Source organism: Bombina bombina, chromosome 2, assembly GCF_027579735.1.
Source record: "Bombina bombina isolate aBomBom1 chromosome 2, aBomBom1.pri, whole genome shotgun sequence".
Classification (NCBI taxonomy): Eukaryota; Metazoa; Chordata; class Amphibia; order Anura; family Bombinatoridae; genus Bombina; species Bombina bombina.
In genome coordinates, this window is record NC_069500.1 from 71,204,342 (window position 1) to 71,230,663 (window position 26,322).

General features: G+C 39.7%; 1 protein-coding gene across 1 annotated transcript in view; it reads left to right on the forward strand.

Annotated features, from left to right (window-relative positions):
* Window positions 1-16,865: 16,865 nt before the first annotated feature.
* The window catches only part of LOC128648444 (tetraspanin-36), a 53,907-nt gene continuing 44,450 nt past the window's right edge, over window positions 16,866-26,322 (forward strand). The window contains exon 1 of the mRNA XM_053701105.1: window positions 16,866-17,017. Within this exon, the coding sequence (XP_053557080.1) occupies window positions 16,958-17,017 (60 nt within the window). The 5' untranslated portion in view covers window positions 16,866-16,957. The remainder of the gene's footprint in view (window positions 17,018-26,322) is intronic.

Sequence of the window (26,322 nt, forward strand, 5' to 3'; positions counted from 1 at the left end):
TTCTCTCTATGCATTCCAATCTGGACTGATTTATAGACAGGAAGATATTGTTCCTTTGAAAGCTGCTTGATAGCTCAGGTCTAGCTAGCTACACTAATTAATTTCAGCCTGCTTGTGTGCTTGGCTTGCATATATTTGCTGCAACACAAGCGGACAGCTCCACCTACTGGCTATTTTAATCAATGCACTGCTTCTCAATGCTTTTCAATAGCAGTCACATGACTGAAAAAAAAGGTTGTTATTCTGAAACGGTGCAAATTGAACCGAGGGCCACCTGTATAGACAATTTTGAAAAAAAGGGGTTTGGAAATAGCAAAGTGCTACTTGTATTTATTGCACTATAACTTGCAAAAAAGCAAAGAACATGTAAACATTGGGTATTTCTAAACTCTGGACAAAATGTATAAACTATTTAGCATGGGTGTTTTTTGGTGGTTTTAGATGTGTAGCAGATTTTGGGGGTCAAATTTAGAAAAAGTGTGTTTTTTTTCAATTTTTTTCCTCATATTTTATAATTTTTTTTATAGTAAATTATAAGATATTATGAAAATAAGGGTATCTTTAGAAAGTCCATTTAATGGCGAGAAAAACAGTATATAATATGTGTGGGTACAGTAAATGAGTAAGAGGAAAATTGCAGCTAAACACAAACACTGCAGAAATGTAAAAATAGCCCTAGTCCTTAAGGTAAAGACATTGAAAAATGGCCTTGTCCTTAAGGGGTTAAAATTGTATCCTCTGTCTAAATCATAAAATAAAGTTTTTGGGTTTCATGTCTTTTTAACTGATATTATCATTTTTCCATATTACAGAACATAAAGAAACTATAGTTTAGACCAGGTTGTAACCCACAAAGAAATTCTTTCCGAGATATGATTACTTGCCCTTTGCCCAGTCATACACTTTGTGTCACAATAAACCGCAATGTGACTAAAACATACTAGTTATTACAGCTCATTATAAAACACGTGTTATTATGTCATTCATCTCTGCCTACTCATACCAGAATAATAAATGACAGCACATATCATTCTTATTGCAATTGTTTAACTTATTATAAGAGCAGTATAAAGGTTTTAGATAGCAAACAAGTTAAACAGTGCTGTTGATATATACTTCGTTATCACAAGCATTACAATGGTTATGTGTGTTACCAGAAAATGCCTGGAGCATGTTTGATACGATCTGTAAGGGGGGAAAAAAAGAACTGTAAAGGGACAATTCTTTGTTGTTTTAAAAAGAGAGAACTTTCAGAAGTTGAATAGTCTTTTGTGTGTTGCTTGTTTGGAAAAACAGTTGTTCCATGTGGGAATTAGATTTTTTTTTTCCAATAGAGTTGTCGTTTTCCCTCTCGACCATTTTCAGATGTGCACAAACAATGATTTCCTGTAAGTTTTAGTTGAAATATAGTTTTTACTTCAAAGGGATAGAAAACACCTTGTAACAGTGACGTGCGGTGACGTCAAAGGCTGGTGAGGCAGTGGCTAGGATACGCCTTCATTCTTTAGATATCCTTTGTTGAAATAGCAATGCATATGGGTGAGCCAATCGCATGAGGTATCTATGTGCAGCCACCAATCAGCAGCTACTGAGCATATTTAGATATGATTTTCAACAAAGGATATCAAAAGAATGAAGAAAATTAGATATTAGATGTAAATTGGAAAGTTATTTAAAATTGCATGCTGTTTCTAAATCATGAAAGAAAACATGTGGGTTTCATGTCCTTTTAAATAGTGTCTTGGAAAACTGGTCAACTTAGTAAACATCTGATTTTAGTCTAAAGGATTGTAACAGAAACTCTTGCCAGATAACAAAATGCTTGCTCTGATTATGAGATCTAGAAATCCTGGCCCATTAATATATGTTTAAAACATACTTTTTACTTTAATGCTGCAAATTATGCTTATAGATTCCTTCATTATTCAGTAAATATAAAAATGTCTTGATCCAGTGGCAGCTGGTGAAATTTAAAGATGGTGGGGCGCTTGACCCCCTTTAAATAAAGCCTCATCCGCAGATGGCACCACCAATTCATTAATTAAATAAATAAAAGGTATACCGAAACACAGAAAAGCACTCGGGGGGAGAGGAATAGAGAGATGGAGGGAGAGGGAGAGAGAGACACAGAGGGTTAGAGAGAAAGAGAGAGAGACACAATAACACAGAGGGTTAGAGAGACACATAAGGGATTAGAGAGTCAGAGGGGGAGGAAGAGAGAAAGAGACCATGGGGAGAACGACACATAAGGAGAGAGACAGAGGGAGTGGGCGAGATGGATAGAGAGAGATGGATAGAGAGAGATGGATAGAGAGAGATGGATAGAGAAAGAGAGATGGATAGAGATACACACAGAGGGGAGAGAGACAGAGAGACAGAGGGGAGAGAGACAGAGGGGAGAAAGACAGAGAGACAGAGGGGAGAGAGACAGAGAGACAAAGGGGAGAGAGACAGAGGGGAGAGAGAGAGACACAGAGGAGAGAGAGAGAGAGACACACACAGAGGAGAGAGAGACACACACAGAGGAGAGAGAGAGAGACACAGAGGAGAGAGAGACACAGAGGAGAGAGAGAGAGAGAGACACAGAGGAGAGAGAGACACAGAGGAGAGAGAGAGACAGACAGAGGGGAGAGAGACAGAGGGGAGAGAGAGAGAGAGAGAGAGACAGAGGGGAGAGAGAAACAGAGTGGAGAGAGAGAGACAGAGTGGAGAGAGAGAGACAGAGTGGAGAGAGAGAGAGACAGAGGGGAGAGAGAGAGAGACAGAGGGGAGAGAGAGAGAGACAGAGGGGAGAGAGAGAGAGAGACAGAGGGGAGAGAGAGAGAGACAGAGGGGAGAGAGAGAGAGAGAGAGACAGAGAGAGAGGGGGGGGAGAGAGAGAGAGAGAGACAGAGAGACAGAGAGAGAGACAGAGAGGAGAGATAGAGAGAGACAGAGAGAGAAAGAGACAGAGGGGAGAGAGAGAGAGAGACAGAGAGAGGGGGGAGAGAGAGAGAGAGAGAGACAGAGAGAGAGGGGAGAGAGAGAGAGACAGAGGGGAGAGATAGAGAGAGAGACAGAGGGGAGAGATAGAGAGAGAGACAGAGGGGAGAGATAGAGAGACAGAGGGGAGAGAGAGAGAGACAGAGAGAGACAGAGAGAGAGGGGGGGGAGAGAGAGAGAGAGAGAGACAGAGAGACAGAGAGAGAGAGACAGAGGGGAGAGATAGAGAGAGACAGAGAGAGAAAGAGACAGAGGGGAGAGATAGAGAGAGAGACAGAGGGGAGAGAGAGAGAGACAGAGGGGAGAGAGAGAGAGAGAGAGAGAGACAGAGGGGAGAGAGAGAGACAGAGGGGAGAGAGAGAGAGACAGAGGGGAGAGAGAGAGAGAGAGAGAGAGAGACAGAGGGGAGAGAGAGACAGAGGGGAGAGAGAGAGACAGAGGGGAGAGAGAGAGAGAGAGAGAGAGAGACAGAGAGAGAGGGGAGAGAGAGAGAGACAGAGGGGAGAGATAGAGAGAGAGACAGAGGGGAGAGATAGAGAGAGAGACAGAGGGGAGAGATAGAGAGACAGAGGGGAGAGAGAGAGAGACAGAGAGAGAGACAGAGGGGAGAGAGAGAGACAGAGAGGAGAGAGAGAGACACAGAGGGGAGAGAGAGAGAGAGAGAGAGAGAGAGAGACACAGAGGGGAGAGAGAGAGAGAGAGAGAGACACAGAGGGGGGAGAGAGAGAGAGACAGAGGGGATAGAGAGAGACAGAGGGGATAGAGAGAGAGAGACAGAGGGGATAGAGAGAGAGAGAGACAGAGGGGCTAGAGAGAGACAGAGGGGAGAGAGACAGAGGGGGAGAGACAGAGGGGGAGAGAGAGAGACAGATGGGAGAGAGAGGAAAAAACGAGTGTATAATGTCCATTTAAAAGCACAATATTTTATTATGTTTAGTAAACAAACTGTGCTATATACTTTCCTTATTTATGTAGTCAATTTTTTCCTGTAATTTAACCCTTTAAGGACACAGCTTTCAGTTTGCTCAATTGTTTTATGACGGAAAAATTCCGTCATATGTCCTTAAGAGGTTAACAATGAAAATTGTTTGCTTGTTTTTTTTTTTTAAATTCCAATGAGTTTTAACGGGCACTGCCATGGTGAAACCCACGTTTTCCCTAACTTATCTCTTCTGCTGAGGACACTTCAGGGCAGATATAAAGCAGGCAATAAAAGGGAATGTGCAAACAAGGCTGTGTAGACACTCTACTGATTTTGTTTTATAGCTGTCACTAATTGTCCACAACAGAAGAGATAGAAAAGGGGAAGCCTAGGTTTCAACATGACAGGGCCCATTACTTTATAGTAACTCCAGCAGGTTTAATTTATCCCCAGATCCACTGACAGTCAGTATTAATTTTAAGGTGATCTTGTTGCTTTTTAATAGTACTGTGTGTGCTGCAGATTTTTTTTTTTAAAAACTCAGGGAAAATTTTGTTTAAAAAATAATTAGATCAGATTTTAAACAGCTCCCTTGGAAAGCAAATCAAAATTGACTGAATTTAGATAGTTTTAAAAACTTTAATTTAAATCCATGTTACAAGTCTAACCAGCTTCAGCAAACTATTTCCAGGTAGTGGCTGGGAGTTTGGCTTTTAACAATTTCCCTTCATGTCCTAGAGTTTTGTGTATCTCGCTGCACTAGAACATCCTCATCAACAACATTTTTAACGGTTAAGTGGTCTGATGGTCCTCTCCTTACCTGAGAAAGAATCCGGTGTCACACTGTCACTGACTCTGTCACAGTGACAGAACTTCAGACGCTGGGGCTCTGCTCCTCCATCCACCGGCACCACCGTCCTTCTCCTCCTGTCCCTCTGACTCTGAGACCCTGAGTCCCTCAGTCCCCTCCAGGCAGCCGCAGCACAGTCCAGGGCAAGACCTCCTCCAGACAGCCACAATTAGGTAGGCAGTTAGGCACACTTCTAGGCAGCCGCAGCACGGTTGGGCACGCAGACTAATGCTCAGCAACTCCCTCCACACTCTAGTCTTCCCGCCAGTCTGTCTCTCTCTCTCGGCGCGCCCGTGACATCACAAACGGTCACATGACCCACACCTGTCATTCAGCAGCCCAGCAGGCACGCCTCCCCGCAGTGCTGCTGAATGATGATTGGCTCAGTGAACTAGCTCATCATGGAGGCGGTTGGAGAACCGCCTCCATTGGAGCTTGTATGGGCCCGGCGAGTCACCAGTGGGTGGCGCTGCTCACTTAGAGCAGTCAAGTTGTCAACACACTTAGTTAGAATCCATGTTGCGCAATTAGTGGAGGGCAGCGGACCGGCTCACTGCCTCCTAATTGCGCAACAATGGATTATGTTGATGCCTGGTGACTTTTGCAGCGCAAGCACAGTAGCGCACGGCGCACAGTGGTAATAGTAATAGCCATGGGGGGTGGGGGCTGGTACCCGGGGCGAGGGTGGACGTGGCCAAAAATAAAATAAAATAAAAAACACTTTATTTTTTTTTAATAAATATTATTTTAAATCTTTTTTCCCTCATTGGACAGGGGAGGCACTGCCTCCCCTGCCTCCTATTACTGCACGTCACTGCCTTGTAATCGCAAAATGTTTATGCAGACATCCCAACCTGCAAAAACTAATTTCAGGGAGGTGGTTTCTCCCGCTACTGTGCAGACCCCCCTTCCCCTCCCAGTTATATATTGGACACCTTGAAACCCTAAATAAGATAGACTTATCATTAAAGTAGCTTCCCACTAAAGTCACATTAAAAAAGTAGCTTTATTGCACAACCACATACAACAAACCTATTTTCCAGTGATCGTACGCTTGTTGAATGCTCAAATATTTTAGAATACAAAGTTTAATTACGTGCAGTAAATAAGGTAGTATTTGTGTTTTATTAAAATCAGTGAGGGCATTTTGATTACTGATGCTTTGAGGGTTCTGTAACGTCCCAGCAACTAAAGGCATTTCTTAAAGAAACACTTTTCCGGATTTGGGCCACATTGGATTATAGTAATTGGAGTTTCAGGGAGATTGCACTCCATTTGCTGGCATCAGGGATCCGCTATTACAATCAGGGAGACTCCCTGAACTTCAGGGAGACTTGGGATGTCTGTTTATGCCATGTTGCAATAAATTTTACACTCTCAAATCGTTTTATGTCACTTCAACCTGTTCATGAGAGGGGTTATTTTTCTTGCAATCTAGATGAGATCATGTAATGTCAGTTGGTAATGTAATGTCACTTATTATGTAATGTTATTGATAATGGCTGTAGAGCAACATTATATACAGTGGTCTCCCCAGGGCCTTTTTAGTGGGTGCACTAACCAGCTGATTTTACTGACCACCTGGCTAAAATTTAAGCCAATATTAAGCTAACATTAGTTAATGTTAAAAGTTTTCAATGTTTGTTGGTCAAATTATCATTTAATCTATTTATGTTAAATTATGCTATTAATTTGTGCTTTGGATAGCTTAATAACATTTATAAACAAAAGATAATGTTATAATATTGAATAGTATTATACTAGCCCCATTCGCTTACTTCCTATTGCCCCCCCAGCTGGCAAACATTTCTGTGGAGAACACACACGCACACACACACACATATATATATATATATATATACACATAAATGATATATATGCAAAATAAATATAACCAAAAAAACATATGATAGTTTCCCACATATAAAATAAACATGAAATAATAACAACCAACATATATCACTTCAATTACAAAATTACATCCAAACATCTGGTTCAGCACAACTGACATAAAATATTTCTTTCATGCTTAAAGGGACAGTTTACTCAAAAATTTTCTCCCCTTTAATTTGTTCCCAATGATCCACTTTACCTGCTGTATTTCCATTACCCTTATATTGGAATTTGAAATAGTTTATTTAGCCTGTGGTATCCCCATCCATCTTGAAAGTTTTTGGCCCCAAGGCCAAGCTGTGTTAACACAGCCAGTAGAAGAAATTACACTCATAGTGGCTTATAGAAGAGATAAGGTAATAAAATGTTAATTTTTTTCATTGTTCTCTCCAAGTATTGGTGATTGGTTAATGGACAGATATAAAATAAAGACGCAGATATATGTACACAATGTGATAAAGTAATGAGATCTGATTATACCTACAAGCTCAACCCATTCTATTAGGTTGTGGCTTCAAAACACAAAATCAGCTAATTTATATACACAAATAAGCCTTAAAAAGCAAATCTCATACATTTTATACACTGCAGCTGGTAAAAAAAAAAAGTAATTGGAAACAGATTAAGGGAAAAACAATTTTATAGTATACTGTCCCTTTAAGACAGAGCATACAATTTAAAAAAAAAGTTTCTAGTTTATTTATTTTATCAATTTTTTTCCTCCTCGTGATATTCTTTGCTGAAGAACACTCCCAGTTAGGTAGTGTGCATGTGTCCAAAGCACTACATGGCAGTTTATTTTTGTAATGCTTCTGCTATATAATGCTCCAGATACATGCACGCTCCTGAGCTACCTACTTGCTTTTCAACAAGGGATACCAAGAGAATGAAGCAAATTGGATAATATAAGTAAATTGGAAAGTTGTTTAAAATTGTATGTTCTACCTAAATCATGAAAGTTTAATTTTGACTTTACTGTCCCGTTAACTTTCTTATACACAAATATTTTAACGCATTTAAATGCTGCCCTTTAATATACACAGCAGAATTGTTTGTGTTTAATCTCTCGGTCTTTAGAGTTTTACAATTTCTTTTGAAGGACGGCCAAGATTTATAGGGAAATCACATGTACAGAAAGCTGTGATAACAATGCACTGCCTTTCTCATTTATGTGCTTGTTTTCGTCGTCCATGATAAATAGGTAGACCAGGTGTCTGGTCTGTGTTATGTTACAGCATATGTGACAATGGAAAAATGTGCATATTTTAATAGCACGTACAGTCCTGGCCAAAAGTTTTGAGAATGACACCTATATACATTTTCACAAAGTCTGCTGCATCAGTGTTTTTGGATCTTTTTGTCAGATGTTACTATGGTATACTGAAGTATAATTACAAGCATTTCATAAGTGTCAAAGACTTTTATTGACAATTACAAAGAGTAAATATTTATAGTGTTGACCCTTTTTCAAAACCTCTGCAATTCACCCTGGCATGCTGTCAATCAACTTCTGGGCCACATCCTGACTGATGGCAGCCCATTCTTGCATAATCAATGCTTGGAGTTTGTAAGAATTTGTGCTGGGTTTTTTGTTCACCCGCCTTTGAGGATTGACCACAAGTTCTCAATGAGTTTCCTGACCATGGACCCAAAATTTTGATGTTTTGTTCCCCAAGCCACTTAGTTATCACTTTTGCCTAATGGCAAGGTGCTCCATCGTGCTGGAAAAGGCTTTGTTCGTCACCAAACTGTTCTTGAATGGTTGGGAGAAGTTGCTCTTGGAGGATGTTTTTGTACCATTCTTTATTCATGGCTGTGTTCTTTGCTGAGAAGCAACCTTACACATGAATGGCCTCAGGATGCTTTACTGTTGGCATGACACAGGACTGATGGTAGCACTCACCTTTTCTTCTCTGGACAAGGTTTTTTCCAGATGCCCCAAACAATCGGAAAGTGACTCTCTTTTGTCGCAGCATTATAAAACACAAAATTAATATAAATAATTAAAAATTAATAAACATACAATAAAATATATAGCTATAATCTATGGATTATTTAAAATATTTTACAGTATTTTTATTATTTTTGTAATATTTTATATGTAATATTAAAATAACGTGCCTTAAGAATCCTAAGTTCTCATGTGAGCTAACCCGACCACGTTAAGATATAAATTGAGAAACACAATGCACACATGCTTATGTTCTTCAACTAGAAAATAATGTATTTTTTATTATTAAATATATATTTCTATATATATCTGATATTGTTCATGTAAAATACGTATCTATACCTATATATCTATAGCAATAGATATGCAGGTCTAGGCAGGGGCGTATTACTGCCTAGGCCAACAAGGCCGGTGCCTAGGTCGACAGATTGAGGAAGGGCGGCACTTTTTGCAACCACTGAAGGAGTGGCAGCTGACTTAACTTTCTATTAGTTGTTATATGAGTACTACTAGAAAGTTATTTCAGCTGCCGCTCCTTCAGAGGTTGCGGTAAACTACATTTCCCATTTTGCACCTATAGACCTCCTTATGCAGCTTCTTCTAAAGATCGTAGTAACTGCTCTGCTAGCCGTCAAGTAGTTTGCCAGCAGCACATGTCACGCCCACCACCCGGCCATGCCCACCACCCGGAGTAGGCCTGGCTGTAGAGTACAGAAACTCAGTCTAGAGAAGACAGACACACCGCACGTGCACTGTCAATGTCTTGTGTCTGAGAGAAGAGGTAGGAGGGCGCAGTCTGGGACTGGGGGCAGACAGAGGGGGAAGGACGGCCATAACAGCGGTAGCACCACTGACAAGTGACACGTAGTTACAGACTCAGTGGTTGCTTGTGGACCGGACCGGTGTTGTCGTTGTGGTCGGAGTGAGTGGACGACTGACAATTAGATTGATTGGAACTTGTTAGGGGCACTGGCAGTGGCACAGCTGCAGCTTCAGGGACTGGGACAGGGGCAAACGTTTACGGCGCAAAATCACACTCACAAATGTTTTAATAAACAATGTGATCAGAAAACATTGTACTGTTCAGAAGTACAGTTTATGACAGAGAGGCAGTACTAATCTCAAATCAGTGAATATTGAGCTGTTTGATATACAGCGAATAGAGTCTCTGACTACATACATTAATATAAATAACTCTGTGTGCAGGCTGTAATAATTTAATTAAACACATAACACTTTATAAATATATATATATATATATATATATATATATATTATAAATGCTTAATATAGACATGACCCTTATACACACACAATTCTGCAAGTTTTCTTTTATATCAATGAAACACTGTTATATGTATAACATTTATAATAATGTAATTGATATAAAAGCAAGCTTGCAGAATTGTGTGTGTATAAGGCTCATGCAGGATAACTTAACTTAATGTCCCGGGCATCAGGTGATATAATTCAAACATTCCAGATAAATATGACCAAAAATAATATGGAAAAAAAGGCCTAAAACCTGAGGTGGGCACCAGGGGCATATTTTGGCTACACACTGCATTACACACACTGCACTACACACTGCATTACACACACTTACTACACACTGCACTACACACTGCACTACACACACTTACTACGCACTGCACTACACACACTTACTACACACTGCGATACACGCACTACACACACTTACTACACACTGCATTACACACATTTACTACACACTGCACTACAAACACTTACTATACACTGCACTACACACTGCACTACACACACTTACTACACATTGCACTAAACACTGCACTACACACACTTACTAAACACTGCACTACACACACTTACTACACACTACACTACACTACACACACTGCACTACACACACTTACTACACACTGCACTACACTACACACACTTACTACACACTGCACTACACACACTGCACTACACACTACACACTGCACTACACTACACACACACTACACACTGCACTACACACACTGCCTACACACTGCACTACACACACTTACTACACTGCACTACACACTTACTACACACACTACACTACACACACTTACTACACACTGCACTACACACTCTTACTACACACTGCACTACACACACTGCACTATACTACACACACTTACTACACACTGCACTACACACACTGCACTACACACACTTAATACACACTACACTACACACATTGCACTACACACACTGCACCACACACTGCACCACACACACTGCACCACACACTGAACACCACACATTGCACTACACACTGCACTACACACACACTGCACCACACACACTGCACACCACACACTGCACTACACACTGGACTACACACACTGCACTACACACACTGCACTACACACACATAAAAACATGTGCACTTGAACATGAACATTTTCTTTGTAAATGCCATGGAAGGAAAAAAAGTGGCGTTACATCCTCACCAAAAAACATTATGGCCAAAAAAGGCCTAAAACCTGGAATTTTGGGTGACTAGGACAGCACAAAACCTAAATACGCCACTGGGTCTAGGTATATACACATATATATAGAAAATGTATTTACGAATAAAAAGGACATTATCTGTAAGTGAAGAACATTGGAATGTGAAATATGTACAGTAAATATACAGTTAAACATATGTAAACACATAAAAAACATATGTATACATATCTGGACATATATATATAAGTGCATTGGAGCTGAAAACATATAAAATCATTTTTAGGCAATGTTCATATATAATAGAGTGTTTAACTATGTATATAGAATAAATATTTCACACTCTAATGTTCTTCACATAGGGGAATGTGTTCTTTGTATTTTTAAATATATATTCCTATATATATCTATATATATCTATATTTACATTATATATAATCATCTATACATATATATATATATATATATATATATATATATAGATATATATTTCAGCAAAAAAACGTTTTATATATATATATATATATATATATATATATATATATATATGTAGAAATAAGTAAAATGTGTCTCCTCAGTGTACTGAGTTGACACAAGTGATACTCTGTTGTGGGCGCTGGTCAAAAGGTGTATAGGAAATAGTGGCAGCTGTATAGGACATATACTGGGAGGGTTGTGAAGCCCTAGACAGTAAAAGAGAATATATATTCAAAGGTGGATACAGCGCCTATATGTCCAATATACTGATGTGGTATGTGAGGAATAAAGGATGGGAAAAAGCAAATAAGAACATAGAAAATAAAAGAAAAAATAAAAGAAAAATATATATATATTAAAATAAAATAACAATAAAAAGTCCAGCTAAAAATAGCATATAAAATATATGAACTCTGAAACGATGTTCATATGAGTCCTAGAAGTAATATAAATCGTAGTGAATCTCCAGATGTAGTGGTTGTATAGATATAGTTGGTATATAATACCCTTACCAGATATTACCTCAATCGAATGAGGTAAGTATGCCGCACTGGGGGTATATATAGATGATTGGGTTTCCTCCTTGTATCCTGCTTGTGGTGTTCGTTGACCTCTTGGAGTATGCAGGGATATGCCTCTGATGATGAATAGGCGTGCTTGTGGAAATCAATAGGCAGAAAGTTAATACCAGAGCAGAAAGAGCACTCCAAGAGGCCAACCACGAATCCATAGGAAGTATAAGGGATCTATTCATCATCAGAGGCATATCCCTGCATACTCCAAGAGGTCAACGAACACCACAAGCAGGATACAAGGAGGAAACCCAATCATCTATATATACCCCCAGTGCGGCATACTTACCTCATTCGATTGAGGTAATATCTGGTAAGGGTATTATATACCAACTATATCTATACAACCACTACATCTGGAGATTCACTACGATTTATATTACTTCTAGGACTCATATGAACATCGTTTCAGAGTTCATATATTTTATATGCTATTTTTAGCTGGACTTTTTATTGTTATTTTATTTTAATATATATATATTTTTCTTTTATTTTTTCTTTTATTTTCTATGTTCTTATTTGCTTTTTCCCATCCTTTATTCCTCACATACCACATCAGTATATTGGACATATAGGCGCTGTATCCACCTTTGAATATATATATATATATATATATATGAATTATCCCAGGTGGGGATAAAGAAAGCGCGCTGAAAAACAAGTACAAAACATATAATATAAATATGTTAACAAACAAAGTCAGTGTGTAACTCTACCGTAAACCGGCTACTGAATATGTCCTTGAAAAAAGGAAGATTCCTGTGAGTTTGTTTCAATATTTTTTTCCCTTCCTTCTGGAAAAAACGATGGTAGATATTTTTCTTCTAAGATGCAACGGTAGCGTAAATGCAGGCAGCTCCTCTTGGTCCCAGAGAGTGGGGAATATACTAGTGCAAGTGTAATATTGTCTGGTATTGTTAGCAACAATATATAGACAAGTAGTGTGCTTACCAGAACAAGAGGCACTGTACTATGACCAGTGCGTGATAGCTTGCTAGCACTTAACAGTGGCTAGTACACTGGAGGGATAGCGTTCCTTGGAGTCTTTTCTGGTACCCCCTAGGCAACCTTTTCTTAATACTGGTAATTTCAATTGGAATATAGGACTTGGCGTGTTGTTGTATGGTATTGGAATACCACAAAGCATAGACAACTTCTTAATAATAAAAGCTTTAATATGACGCGTTTCTCAACCCTAACTGGGTCGTTTCCTCAGATAAAAGCGAATATATATATATATATACAGGTGGCCCTCAGTTTACAACGGTTCAATTTAAGCCGTTTCAGAATAACAACCTTTTTTTCAGTCATGTGACTGCTATTGAAAAGCATTGATAAGCAGTGCATTGATTAAAATAGCCAGTAGGTGGAGCTGTCCACTTGTGTTGCAGCAAAGATATGCAAGCCAAGCAAGCTGAAATTAATTTGTGTAACTAGACCTGAGCTATCGAGCAGTTTTCAAAGGAATAAGATCTTCCTGTCTATAAATCAGTCCAGATTGAAATGCATAGAAAGAACTGTTTGCAGAAAAATGCAAGTAAATTCTGTGTTGTGTGATTATTATATTAGGTTTATAATGCTGTTTAGCAAATGTTTTTGTTCATTTAACTTAGTTTAATTATATATTCGGTGTTGTGTGATTATTTTATTAGGTCATAATGCTGTTTAGCATTTAAAGTCTTTATTTCAAAGCTTTAAAAATAATGTTTAGGTGTTACTCATGACAATTTTGAGAGGGGCCTGGAACCTAACTCCCTCACTTCCCATTGACTTACATTATAAACTGGGTTTCAATTTACAACAGTTTCGATTTACAACCATTCCTTCTGGAACCTAACCCCGGCGTTAACTGAGGGCTACCTGTATATATATACTGTATATATATATATATATATATATATATATATATATATATACTAGTCCTAAAGCCTGTTTACAGAGGCCATTTTTTGCAGCACAGCGGTCCCACCCCTTGCTCTCTCTCTCCCCCTCTCTTTTGTGCTCTCTCTCTCCCTCTCTTTTGCACTCTCTCCCCCTCTCTTTTGCGCTCTCGCTCCACCTCTCTTTTGCTCTCTCTCTCCCCCTCTCTTTTGCTCTCTCTCTCCCCCCTCTCTTTTGCTCTCTCTCCCTCTCTTTTACGCTCTCTCTCGCTCCACCTCTCTTTTGCTCTCTCTCTCCCCCCTCTCTTTTGCTCCCTCTCTCCCCCTCTCTTTTGCTTTCTCTCCCCCTCCCTTTTGCTTTCTCTCCCCCTCTCTTTTGCGCTCTCTCCCCCTCTCTTTTACGCTCTCTCTCCCCCCTCTCTTTTGCCTTCTCTCTCTCTTTTGCGCTCTCTCTCCCACCCTCTTTTGCGTGCTCTCTCACCCCCTCTCTTTAGCTCTATCTCCCCCTCTCTTTTGTGCTCTCTCTCCCACTCTCTTTTGTGCTCTCTCTCCCCCTCTCTTTTGTGCTCTCTCCCCCTCTCTTTTGTGCTCTCTCTCCCCCTCTCTTTTGCGCTCTCTCCCCCCTCTCTTTTGCGCTCTCTCTCTCCCACCTCTCTTTTGCTCAGTCTCTCTCCCCTTTTTTTGCTAATCCCTCTCTTTTGCTCTTTCTCTCCATCCCTCTCTTTTGCTCTCTCTCTCCACCCTCTCTGTTGCTCTCTCTCTCTCCCCCCTCTCTTTTGCTCTCTCTCTCCATACCTCTCTTTTGCTCTCTCTCTCTCCATCCCTCTCTTTTGCTCTCTCTCTCCCCCTCTCTTTTGCTCTCTCTTCCCCTCTCTTTTTCTCTCTCTCCCCCTCTCTATTGCTCTCTCTCCCCCCTCTCTTTTGCTCTCTACCCCTCTGTTTTGCTCTTCCCCTCTCTTTTGCTCTCTCTCCATCCCTCTCTTTTGCTCTCTCTCCTCCCCTCTCTATACCTCTCTCTCCCCCTCTCTTTTGCTCTCTCTCTTCCCCTCTCTTTTGCTCTCTCTCCCCCCTCTCTTTTGCTCTCTCTCTTCCCCTCTCTTTTGCTCTCTCTCTTCCCCCTCTTATTTTCTCTCTCGCCCTTTCTTTTGCTCTCTCTCCCCCATCTCTTTTTCTCTCTCTTCCCTCTATTTTGCTCTTTCCCCTCTCTTTTGCTTTCCCCTCTATTTTGCTCTCTCTCCCCCCTTTTTCTGCTCTTCCCCCTGTCTTCTGCTCTTCCCCCTCTCTTTAGCTCTTTCCTTTCTTTTTGTCTCTCCCCCTCTCTTTCTATTTCTCTCCCCTCTCTCTCGCACCGACCACACCCCCGTCACGCCCGACCATGCCGGCCACGCCCACGCTCCCACCTGGTCATGTCCACTTTCGTCCCACCGCAGCAAACAGCATGTCAGGTAAGGCCAGGTGCGTTTGTCCTCGTGCTGTCTCTACTGCGCATGACAGCTTCGGACAAACACACTTGGCCTTCTATATTATAGGAGATATATATATATATATATATATATATATATATATATAAAAAAATATGTATTTATAAATAAATAGAACAAACTTTGCTATGTGAGTAACATTGGAATGTGAAATATTAATATTTCATGTCGGGTTATCGCAGTTTGTTAAACGTATCGGGTTTAAGCACAAGTAGGGTGTTGGGTTCCCCCCACACTTTTCACTGTCCATTGAAGGCTATGAGAAAATACGTTATCGTGATCGCGATATTTGAATTTAGTTTTTTGCGCATGGAGTGTTAGCTCGCGAGGGACAACCTGCAGGTGTCAGATCTGAGATGGAACAAAACCTTTATTAAATTCATTTCTATGTATATGGTATAGCAGCAAAGCCCCATGTAGCAATAATCCGAATACAACATAAATGTTTATTAAGCATTTAAAACTGACATTTGTTTAATCAACAATGTCTAGAATGCTGCAGTGTTAAAGAAATGAAAATTGTGGGATTCACTCTGTGAGCAGTGGAGATGACACAATGAGTTAAATGACAGGAAAAACAGAAGGGACAGTCAACACAAAAATTGTTATTGTTTAAAAAAAATGCCTTCAGTACCCATTCCCCAGCTTTGCACAACCGACATTGTTAGATTAATATACTTTACAACTTTAAACCTCTACATTTCTGTCTGTTTCTAAGTCACTATAGACAGTCCCATGATCACATCCTTTTTTATTAGCTTTTCACAACAGGGGAATACTAGTTCATGTGAGCCATATAGATAACATTGTGCTCACTCCCGTGGATTCTAACAACACAGCACTAATTGACTTAACCTTTTCGTGCCGGGTTAACGTGTCTTCATCGGAACAATTGTTCCGATGTAAAGAATTTGAAATCTCGCGATCGTGCACGTGATCACAAGATTTCAATTATGGGATCGCGTCAGGGGGCATCCCTATGATGCTAGGCACGCCCTCCAGACCGTGACCCCATCAGGGAAGAGCCAGTGACTTCAGGAAAGCCAATCGGTTAGGATGTTGTATTCCGTCCGGCGCTAAAGCCCAGCAAAATACAACACCCTAACGACGTTAAAAGGTTAAATGCAAGTCAATAGATAATAAATAAAAAGTCATGAGATCAGGGGGCTGTCAGAAGATGCTTAGATACAAGGTAATCACATAGATAAAAAGTGTAGTGTGTTTTCTGTGCAAAATGGGGAATGGGTAATAATGGGATTATCTATCTTTTTAAACAATAAAAACAATTGAGTTGACTGTCCCTTTAAGATTACCCAATGCCTTCTTCAGAGTAATTAGCTGAGAGTGTTGCATGTGACTACAGGGAGGGGGATAGTGTTGTCAGAGAAAAGTCCAGCCTTCAGCAGGTCACAGAAGCTCTTGGTCGGTTTGAAGGAAGTTTATAGCAAAATCTAAAACTTCTCTGAAAAAAAATCATAGGAACATGGGGCTGTTAGTTTTCACTTCAAAAACCTTCCTGCTCCTGCTTAGCTTAGTATTCCTGGTAAGTGCCTGAATTTATCAGTTGTCTTTGTTTAGTGCATGTTTAGTAAAATCTGTGTAATCATAATATTGTTGTTTAGTAAGGAAATGGTGGGTTTAGGTAAATAGAATGTAATCATTTTACTCCATATGTAAGTATTAGTAGCAAGTTAGTTGTATTGATAACATTTAGTTATTAGGTGTAGATGTTACCAGGTCATGCTTAGGTAAAACTCATCAATTTATTATTATTTATTTGTTTTGATAAATTACTCTGATTCTTAAATTTTTCTAAATGCGTGTAGGTATATAAATGATGTAGGTGGTATTTGAGCTAAAGAATGGAATTCAGGATGGATTTGTGTGTACCAGAAATAGAAAAAAATGCTGACTTTAGTTGTTATTCAAACCTCTTTTGTAAAGAAATACTTTTCTAACTTAAAGAAAAAAAAACTTCTGCTCTTTCTGAGCCTGTTCTGGGAAAGGTTACAGTATACAGAGACCATGTGTTTTATATTGAGTGCCATCTGCTACACCAGAAAACCTTATAGTTGTTGGATGCAATTAGAAACAACACTTGATATCAGCCTATATTGTAAGATGCACTAACATAAAGTACAAGTAAAAATGATTTACATTGGATACAAGTAGAATTTAATGAGCTACAATTTGAGCTACAATTTGACAAATTCCTGATACATATATTACTAAGATCGTTGGTACAGGTACCATATTTGGTATACAATCCTTACACAATGTTACAAGGTCATAATTGTAAATATAAAAAAAAATACTTTTGTATTTTAAAATTGTATTTTTTGACTATGTGCTTGCCATAGATCTCACTCTACAACCAAGCAATAAAACATACACACACAATCTTGGTTTCGCTTTGCCATTTTTATTTCTTTTATACAGAATACAGCTAGCTGGTGTAAAAATAAATATTTTGTTATATCATTTTATTTTTTAAATGAATGTCCTTAATTTATTGTGTTTAACTCCACCAAAAGTGTTAAAAATGTAGTCAAGGCTGCACTCCTGGAACACTCCCATTCTGCTGCAGGTGAGGATACAGCCAGTGATTTGAGCATATGCACATATGTCTGCTTCTTACTTGCTTACCAGCTGTTTTCTCATCAGGAGTGTCATGGGGCATATCTTTTACCATATATGTAACCATGTATGCATGAGTTAAATGATTAGAGGAAAAAAAGGAAGTTTTTATTTTACCCTATAATGTCCCTTTAACAAATCATATGATGACAGATATTGTGTTAAAGGACAATAAAAATTAAATCCCTCAAAAAATGTTTAGGCACATTAAGAAAAAATAGTACAATGTAGATATTGTCGGATTTTCCTGTAATTTACCTCTTTATGTATGCTTTTTCTGCTGCATACTTAAAGGGACAGCGTACATCAATTTTCACATAACTGCATGTAATAGACACTACTATAAAGAAGAATATGCACAGATACTGATCTAAAAATCCAGTTTAAAACCTTTTACAAAACTTACTTAGAAGCTCTTAGTTTAGCACTGTTGATGAGGTTAGGCTGGGACACCCAGTGAAAGGGGCTGGGAAAACAATAAGAGTAGACTCCCCCCCCCTTCCCTGCATATGAAAAGACGGATAACATAAACAGGAGCCAGCAGGAGTCTGTAAACGCGTGTATACATCTGACACTGTGGGGCTTGGTTAGGAGTCTGAAAATCATCACAATGTTATTAAAAAATAAGCACAAATATACACTGTTACAAAAAACACTCCCAGATGGGCCATATAAATTGATTATCTACAAAACATTTATGCAAAGACAAAGCTAGTGTACAATGTCCTTTAAAGGGACACTAAATACTTTAATGCATTGCAGAAAACTTATCGCCAGGTGAGATGCTGAACTGGCTCCTAAGCTTATGTTAGCACCCTGCCAGGTGTTTGGTGCCAGCCTCATCTGCTACTTTTTTGTGAGTGTCTTGTGTTAGTACTTTATTTATAAAATTAAAGTATATGTAATTTGTACCAACTTTTTTAGTGGATTTTAAAAGGTTGTATGTTTAAATTCCATTATATTGATTAATTACCCTTTACCCAATTAAAATGTGATTCTAATGTAATTTTATTCTTTAGCATTAGTGTGAGTGTAATATCTGTGACCCAACTGATTCTGCCATTAGAGGCCAGCCTTCCATATAGAAACATTTCACTGCCCCAACTATAAAATGAATGGACTGTGCTGGCAGACAGCGGTTGTGAGGAGACTAAAAAAACAACAACCCTGTATTGATGGATAATACAGAATGAAGTGTGAGATTTAGAAATAAAAGGACTAGAACGTGATTTATAGACTCATATGGAGCAGATATTACTAGCTGTAAAGACACAGACGATATCTTCCCAACATTTCTATATTTTATTCCTAGATTGTGAGACTCAGGTAGGGGGAGGGGGAATCATACAGTACAAAGACTGTCACTGTGGTGCATTGTGGGAGAGTGGAAAAAAACAAGACCCCTCCCCCCCTAAATATGTACAGGGGGAGGAGATGACAGAGGGAGAGTAGAACAGAGATCTCTCTAGCCAGCAACCTGCAAGAGGGCTCTGTCATTTATGTATTTATACTTGGGAGGGGTGGGATTATTTGCTGGCACAGGCAAAAGTTCCATATAGATATTTAAACGAATATTAAATTTAAATCGTGCATTTAAAAGAGCTCTATGCCCCACATAAAAACTGCTTTTTTTTGGCTCACAAACATCTGTTTTAACATAATTTTTAAATACTTTCTTTTATATACAAAAAAGAAAATGTTAGCTTGAATCCCTTTATTAGTAAATTCATCAAGATCCAACAAATCAAACAAACAGCACAGGGCATGAATGTGTATTGTGACATTTAGCCAAACAAAATGTCCTTTTGAGGAACAAGTGGAGGGCAACCTCCTATAGCTTTCTGCTTCATTTCTTCAGTGCTGTTGTTTGCTTAGTAATTGCACCGTAGCCATCCTTGGTACCAGGGACCTCTGCTATTCTTCTGTTTCCCTATGCACAATACATTATCGAATTTTGTAGGGACCCCCAAACATTTTTGTAAGGGACCCCATATTAAGAAGCAATGATACAAAGGAACTTATTTTAGGAATCTTCAGCATCAGTATATTGCTTCATGACCAGAGTTGCAAGTAGCACCCACAGATAGTCTGGAATGGGGAAGGAACTTTAAGTTTTCCTTCTGCAATTTAAAGCATTAAATAAGAGTACATGGTAAATAATATCTGTGTGTCAGATAAAAACAGAAAGTAAAATTGTAATGGAAAAACTTAGTGTATACTTAAAGGGAAGTATTATAAGATGCAAGGTTTTAAGAAGTTTCAATAATGCTAGAAGGGGTTGAATTATGAAATCTCTGCTTATACTGTGAGTGATCATTGCTGCTAAGGGTTGTCACTTGTGATGCAAAAGAAAACCGTAGTAACAAGCTGTACATGAACACTAAAGACAAGAACGGATCATTTGATATAAATCTGCTAGAGAGAAGGAAGTTTTCCCTGACTGGCCATATGCAGTCAAACCTTAGGTACAACAGAGCTTCATAAAGCAGGATTTGTATCTTGTTAAATAAAGGCAGGTGCATGCATATTTGTGTATGTGTGTCTGAGGAAGGGAAGTGTGTCCCCGAAACGTCACATGGATTATTAAATATCAAGTGCCTCTCTTTATTCCTCTATGTGTGTGTGTGTGTGTGTATATTTTATATATATATATATATATATATATATATATATATATATATATATATATATATATATATATATATATATATGTATGTATGTAGTCCTCAGTTTATGCCGGGGTTAGGTTCCAGAAGGAATGGTTGTAAATTGAAACCCAGTTTATAATGTAAGTCAATGGGAAGTGAGGGAGTTAGGTTCCAGGCCCCTCTCAAAATTGTCATAAGTAACACCTAATACATTATTTTTAAAGCTTTGAAATGAAGACATTAAATGCTAGACAGCATTATAAACCTAATAAAATAATCACACAACACAGAATATATAATTAAACTAAGTTAAATGAACAAAAACATTTGCTAAACAGCATTAAAAACCTAATAAAATAATTACACAACACAGACTTCACTTGCATTTTTCTGAAAACAGTTCTTTCTTTGCATTCCAATCTGGACTGAGTTATAGACAGGAAGATCTTGTTCCTTTGAAATCTGCTCAATAGCTCAGGTCTGGTTAAACTGATTAATTTCAGCTTGCTTGGCTTTGCTGCAACACAAGCAGACAGCTTCACCTACTGGCTATTTTAATAAATGCACTGCTTCTCAATGCTTTTCAATAGCAGTCACATTACTGGAAAAAAAGGTTGTTATTCTGAAACGGTGTAAATTGAACCGTTGTAAAACGAGGGCCACCTGTGTATGTATGTGTGTGTATATATATATATGTGTATATATATATATATATATATATATATGTATGTATGTATGTATGTATATATATAGATCTATGGTGATTTACCACCCAGGAACAGCCTCTTTTAGACTAGTGTGCTTTTCACAGAGGAAAACTTTCCTGAAGTATATCAGTCTGATCCCGCCAAGTAAGTTAATACAAATCCTGCCTCCTATGGGTCTCGTCAGTGAGGTTCAGCCATATTCCTCTAAGCACACTGGGCAAGGAGTCCACGTCTGGTTTCCCCCATCACCCAAAGGGAGACTTCCCCAGGGTCATATTAATATGCATACAAAGAGAGAAGCGCTCTACTTCCCAAGGGTCATTATTCAAATTAATATGACCCTGGGGAAGTCTCCCTATGGGTGATGGGGAAACCCAACGTGGACTCCTTGCCCAGTGTGCTTAGAGTAATGTGGCTGCACCTTACTGACAAGGCCCATAGGAGGCAGAAACGATCGTCTGAGGTTGTCATGTTCCTTGTTCAGAGGAGAATTGCCTGGTATTTCGGGGATGGACTGACCTTACTTGGCGGGATCAGACTGATATACTTCAGGAAAGTTTTCCTCTGTGAAAAGCACACTGGTCTTGTTTTTGCTAAAATAATTTGGAGAAAAATTGAAGAATATTAACTAAAGCTAAAAAGAGTGTTATGCCAATAGAAGATGGATACATAGATTTATATTGTGAATTTCTTTTACATTTTTACAGATGACGATGAACGTAACAGATATAAACAATGGTAAAACTATAAAAAGCACTTCAGCTATGCGGTTCTGAAATAAATTCTACATCAGCTCTCTTAAAGTGATTCTTAAATTAAAGTGACACAGAACCCAATTTTTTTTCTTTCGTGATTCATATAGTGCATGCAATTTTAAGCAACTTTCTAATTTATTCTTTGACTATTATCAATTTTTCTTTGTTCTCTTGCTATCTTTATTTAAAAAATAAGGCATCTAAGCTATTTTTTGGTATAGAACCCTGGACAGTTTATTGGTGGGTGAATGTATCCACCAATCAGCAAGAACAACCCAGGTTGTTCACCAAAAATGGTCCGGCATCTAAACTTACATTTTTTTTTTTCAAATAAAGATACCAAGAGAAAGAAGACAATTTGATAATAGGAGGAAAGTTGCTTAAAAACATAATTTATGCTTACCTGATAAATTCCTTTCTTCTGTAGTGTGATCAGTCCACGGGTCATCATTACTTGTGGGATATTAACTGCTCCCCTACAGGAAGTGCAAGAGGATTCACCCAGCAGAGTTGCTATATAGCTCCTCCCCTCTACGTCACCTCCAGTCATTCGACCAAGGACCAACGAGAAAGGAGAAGCCAAGGGTGTAGTGGTGACTGGAGTATAATTTAAAAAATATTTACCTGCCTTAAAAAACAGGGCGGGCCGTGGACTGATCACACTACAGAAGAAAGGAATTTATCAGGTAAGCATAAATTATGTTTTCTTCTGTTAAGTGTGATCAGTCCACGGGTCATCATTACTTGTGGGATACCAATACCAAAGCAAAAGTACACGGATGACGGGAGGGATAGGCAGGCTCTTTATACAGAAGGAACCACTGCCTGATGATCCTTTCTCCCAAAAATAGCCTCCGAGGAAGCAAAAGTGTAAAATTTGGAAAAAGTATGAAGCGAAGACCAAGTTGCAGCCTTGCAAATCTGTTCAACAGAGGCCTCATTCTTAAAGGCCCAAGTGGAAGCCACAGCTCTAGTGGAATGAGCTGTAATTCTTTCAGGAGGCTGCTGTCCAGCAGTCTCATAAGCTAAACGAATTATGCTACGAAGCCAAAAAGAGAGAGAGGTAGCAGAAGCTTTTTGACCTCTCCTCTGACCAGAGTAAACGACAAACAGGGAAGACGTTTGTCGAAAATCTTTAGTTGCCTGTAAATAAAATTTAAGGGCACGAACTACATCCAGATTGTGCAAAAGACGTTCCTTCCTCGAAGAAGGATTTGGGCACAAGGATGGAACAACAATCTCCTGATTGATATTCCTGTTAGTGACTACCTTAGGTAAGAACCCAGGCTTAGTACGCAGAACTACCTTATCCGAGTGAAAAATCAAATAAGGAGAATCACAATGTAAGGCTGATAACTCAGAGACTCTTCGAGCCGAGGAAATAGCCATTAAAAATAGAACTTTCCAAGATAACAACTTTATATCAATGGAATGAAGGGGTTCAAACGGAACACCCTGTAAAACGTTAAGAACAAGGTTTAAACTCCATGGTGGAGCCACAGCTTTAAACACAGGTTTAATCCTGGCCAAAGCCTGACAAAAAGCCTGAACGTCTGGAACTTCTGACAGACGCTTGTGTAACAGAATGGACAGAGCTGAGATCTGTCCCTTTAAGGAACTAGCGGATAACCCCTTTTCTAAACCTTCTTGTAGAAAAGACAATATCCTAGGAATCCTAACCTTACTCCAAGAGTAACCTTTGGATTCGCACCAATATAGGTATTTATGCCATATTTTATGGTAAATCTTTCTGGTGACAGGCTTCCTAGCCTGTATTAAGGTATCAATAACTGACTCAGAAAAACCACGCTTTGATAAGATCAAGCGTTCAATTTCCAAGCAGTCAGCTTCAGAGAAGTTAGATTTTGATGTTTGAAAGGACCCTGAATCAGAAGGTCCTGTTTCAGAGGTAACGACCAAGGTGGACAGAATGACATGTCCACCAGATCTGTATACCAAGTCCTGCGTGGCCATGCAGGCGCTATTAGAATCACTGATGCTTTCTCCTGTTTGATTCTGGCAATCAATCGAGGAAGCATCGGGAAAGGTGGAAACACATAAGCCATCCTGAAGGTCCATGGTGCTGTCAAGGCATCTATCAGGACCGCTCCCGGATCCCTGGATCTGGACCCGTAGCGCGGAAGCTTGGCGTTCTGTCGAGACGCCATGAGATCTATCTCTGGTTTGCCCCAACGTGGAAGTATTTGGGCAAAGACCTCTGGATGAAGTTCCCACTCCCCCGGATGAAAAGTCTGACGATTTAAGAAATCCGCCTCCCAGTTCTCCACGGGATGTGGATTGCAGACAGGTGGCAAGAGTGAGACTCTGCCCAGCGAATTATCTTCGATACTTCCATCATTGCTAGGGAGCTTCTTGTCCCTCCCTGATGGTTGATATAAGCTACAGTCGTGATGTTGTCCGACTGGAACCTGATGAACCCCCGAGTTGCTAACTGGGGCCAAGCCAGAAGAGCATTGAGGACTGCTCTCAATTCCAGAATGTTTATTGGAAGAAGACTCTCCTCCTGATTCCATAGTCCCTGAGCCTTCAGAGAATTCCAGACAGCGCCCCAACCTAGTAGGCTGGCGTCTGTTGTTACAATTGACCAGTCTGGCCTGCTGAATGGCATTCCCCTGGACAGATGTGGCCGATAAAGCCACCATAGAAGAGAATTTCTGGTCTCTTGAATGGAATGAAGGACACGGCATGCATTTTGAAGTTTTGTTAACCTGTCCTCTGTCAGGTAAATCTTCATTTCTACAGAATCTATCAGAGTCCCCAGGAAGGGAACTCTTGTGAGTGGAAAGAGAGAACTTTTCTCTTCGTTCACTTTCCATCCATGCGACCTTAGAAATGCCAGTACTATCTCTGTATGAGATTTGGCAGTTTGAAAGCTTGAAGCTTGTATCAGTATGTCGTCTAAGTACGGAGCTACTGAAATTCCTCACGGTCTTAGTACCGCCAGAAGAGTGCCCAGAACCTTTGTGAAGATTCTTGGAGCCGTAGCCAGTCCGAATGGAAGAGCTACAAACTGGTAATGCCTGTCTAAAAAGGCAAACCTTAGATACCGGTAATGACTTCTGTGAATCGGTATGTGAAGGTAAGCATCCTTTAAATCCACTGTGGTCAAGTACTGACCCTCTTGGATCATGGGCAAAATTGTTCGAATAGTTTCCATCTTGAACGATGGAACTCTTAGGAATTTGTTTAGGATCTTTAAATCCAAGATTGGCCTGAAGGTTCCCTCTTTTTTGGGAACTACAAACAGATTTGAGTAAAACCCTTGTCCTTGTTCCAACCGCGGAACTGGATGGATCACTCCCATTAATAAAAGATCTTGTACGCAGCGTAGAAACGCTTCCTTCTTTGTTAGGTTTGTTGACAACCTTGACAGATGAAATCTCCCTCTTGGGGGAGAGGATTTGAAGTCCAGAAGGTATCCCTGAGATATGATCTCTAACGCCCAGGGATCCTGAACATCTCTTGCCCAAGCCTGGGCGAAGAGGGAAAGTCTGCCCCCCACTAGATCCGGTCCCGGATCGGGGGCCCTCAATTCATGCTGTCTTAGGAGCAGCAGGTTTTCTGGCCTGTTTGCCCCTGTTCCAGGACTGGTTAGGTTTCCAGCCTTGTCTGTAGCGAGCAACAGCTCCTTCCTGTTTTGGTGCAGAGGAAGTTGATGCTGCTCCTGCTTTGAAATTACGAAAGGAACGAAAATTGGACTGTCTAGCCTTGGCTTTGGCCTTGTCCTGAGGCAGGGCATGACCTTTACCTCCTGTAATGTCATCAATAATCTCTTTCAAGCCGGGCCCGAATAAGGTCTGCCCTTTGAAAGGAATATTAAGCAATTTAGATTTAGACGTAACATCAGCTGACCAGGATTTTAGCCACAGAGCTCTGCGTGCCTGAATGGCGAATCCTGAATTTTTAGCCGCAAGTTTAGTTAAATGTACTACGGCATCTGAAATAAATGAATTAGCTAACTTAAGGAATTTAAGTTTGTGTGTGATGTCATCTAGTGTGGATGATTGAAGTGTCTCTTCCAGAGACTCAAACCAAAATGCTGCTGCAGCCGTGACAGGCGCAATACATGCAAGAGGTTGC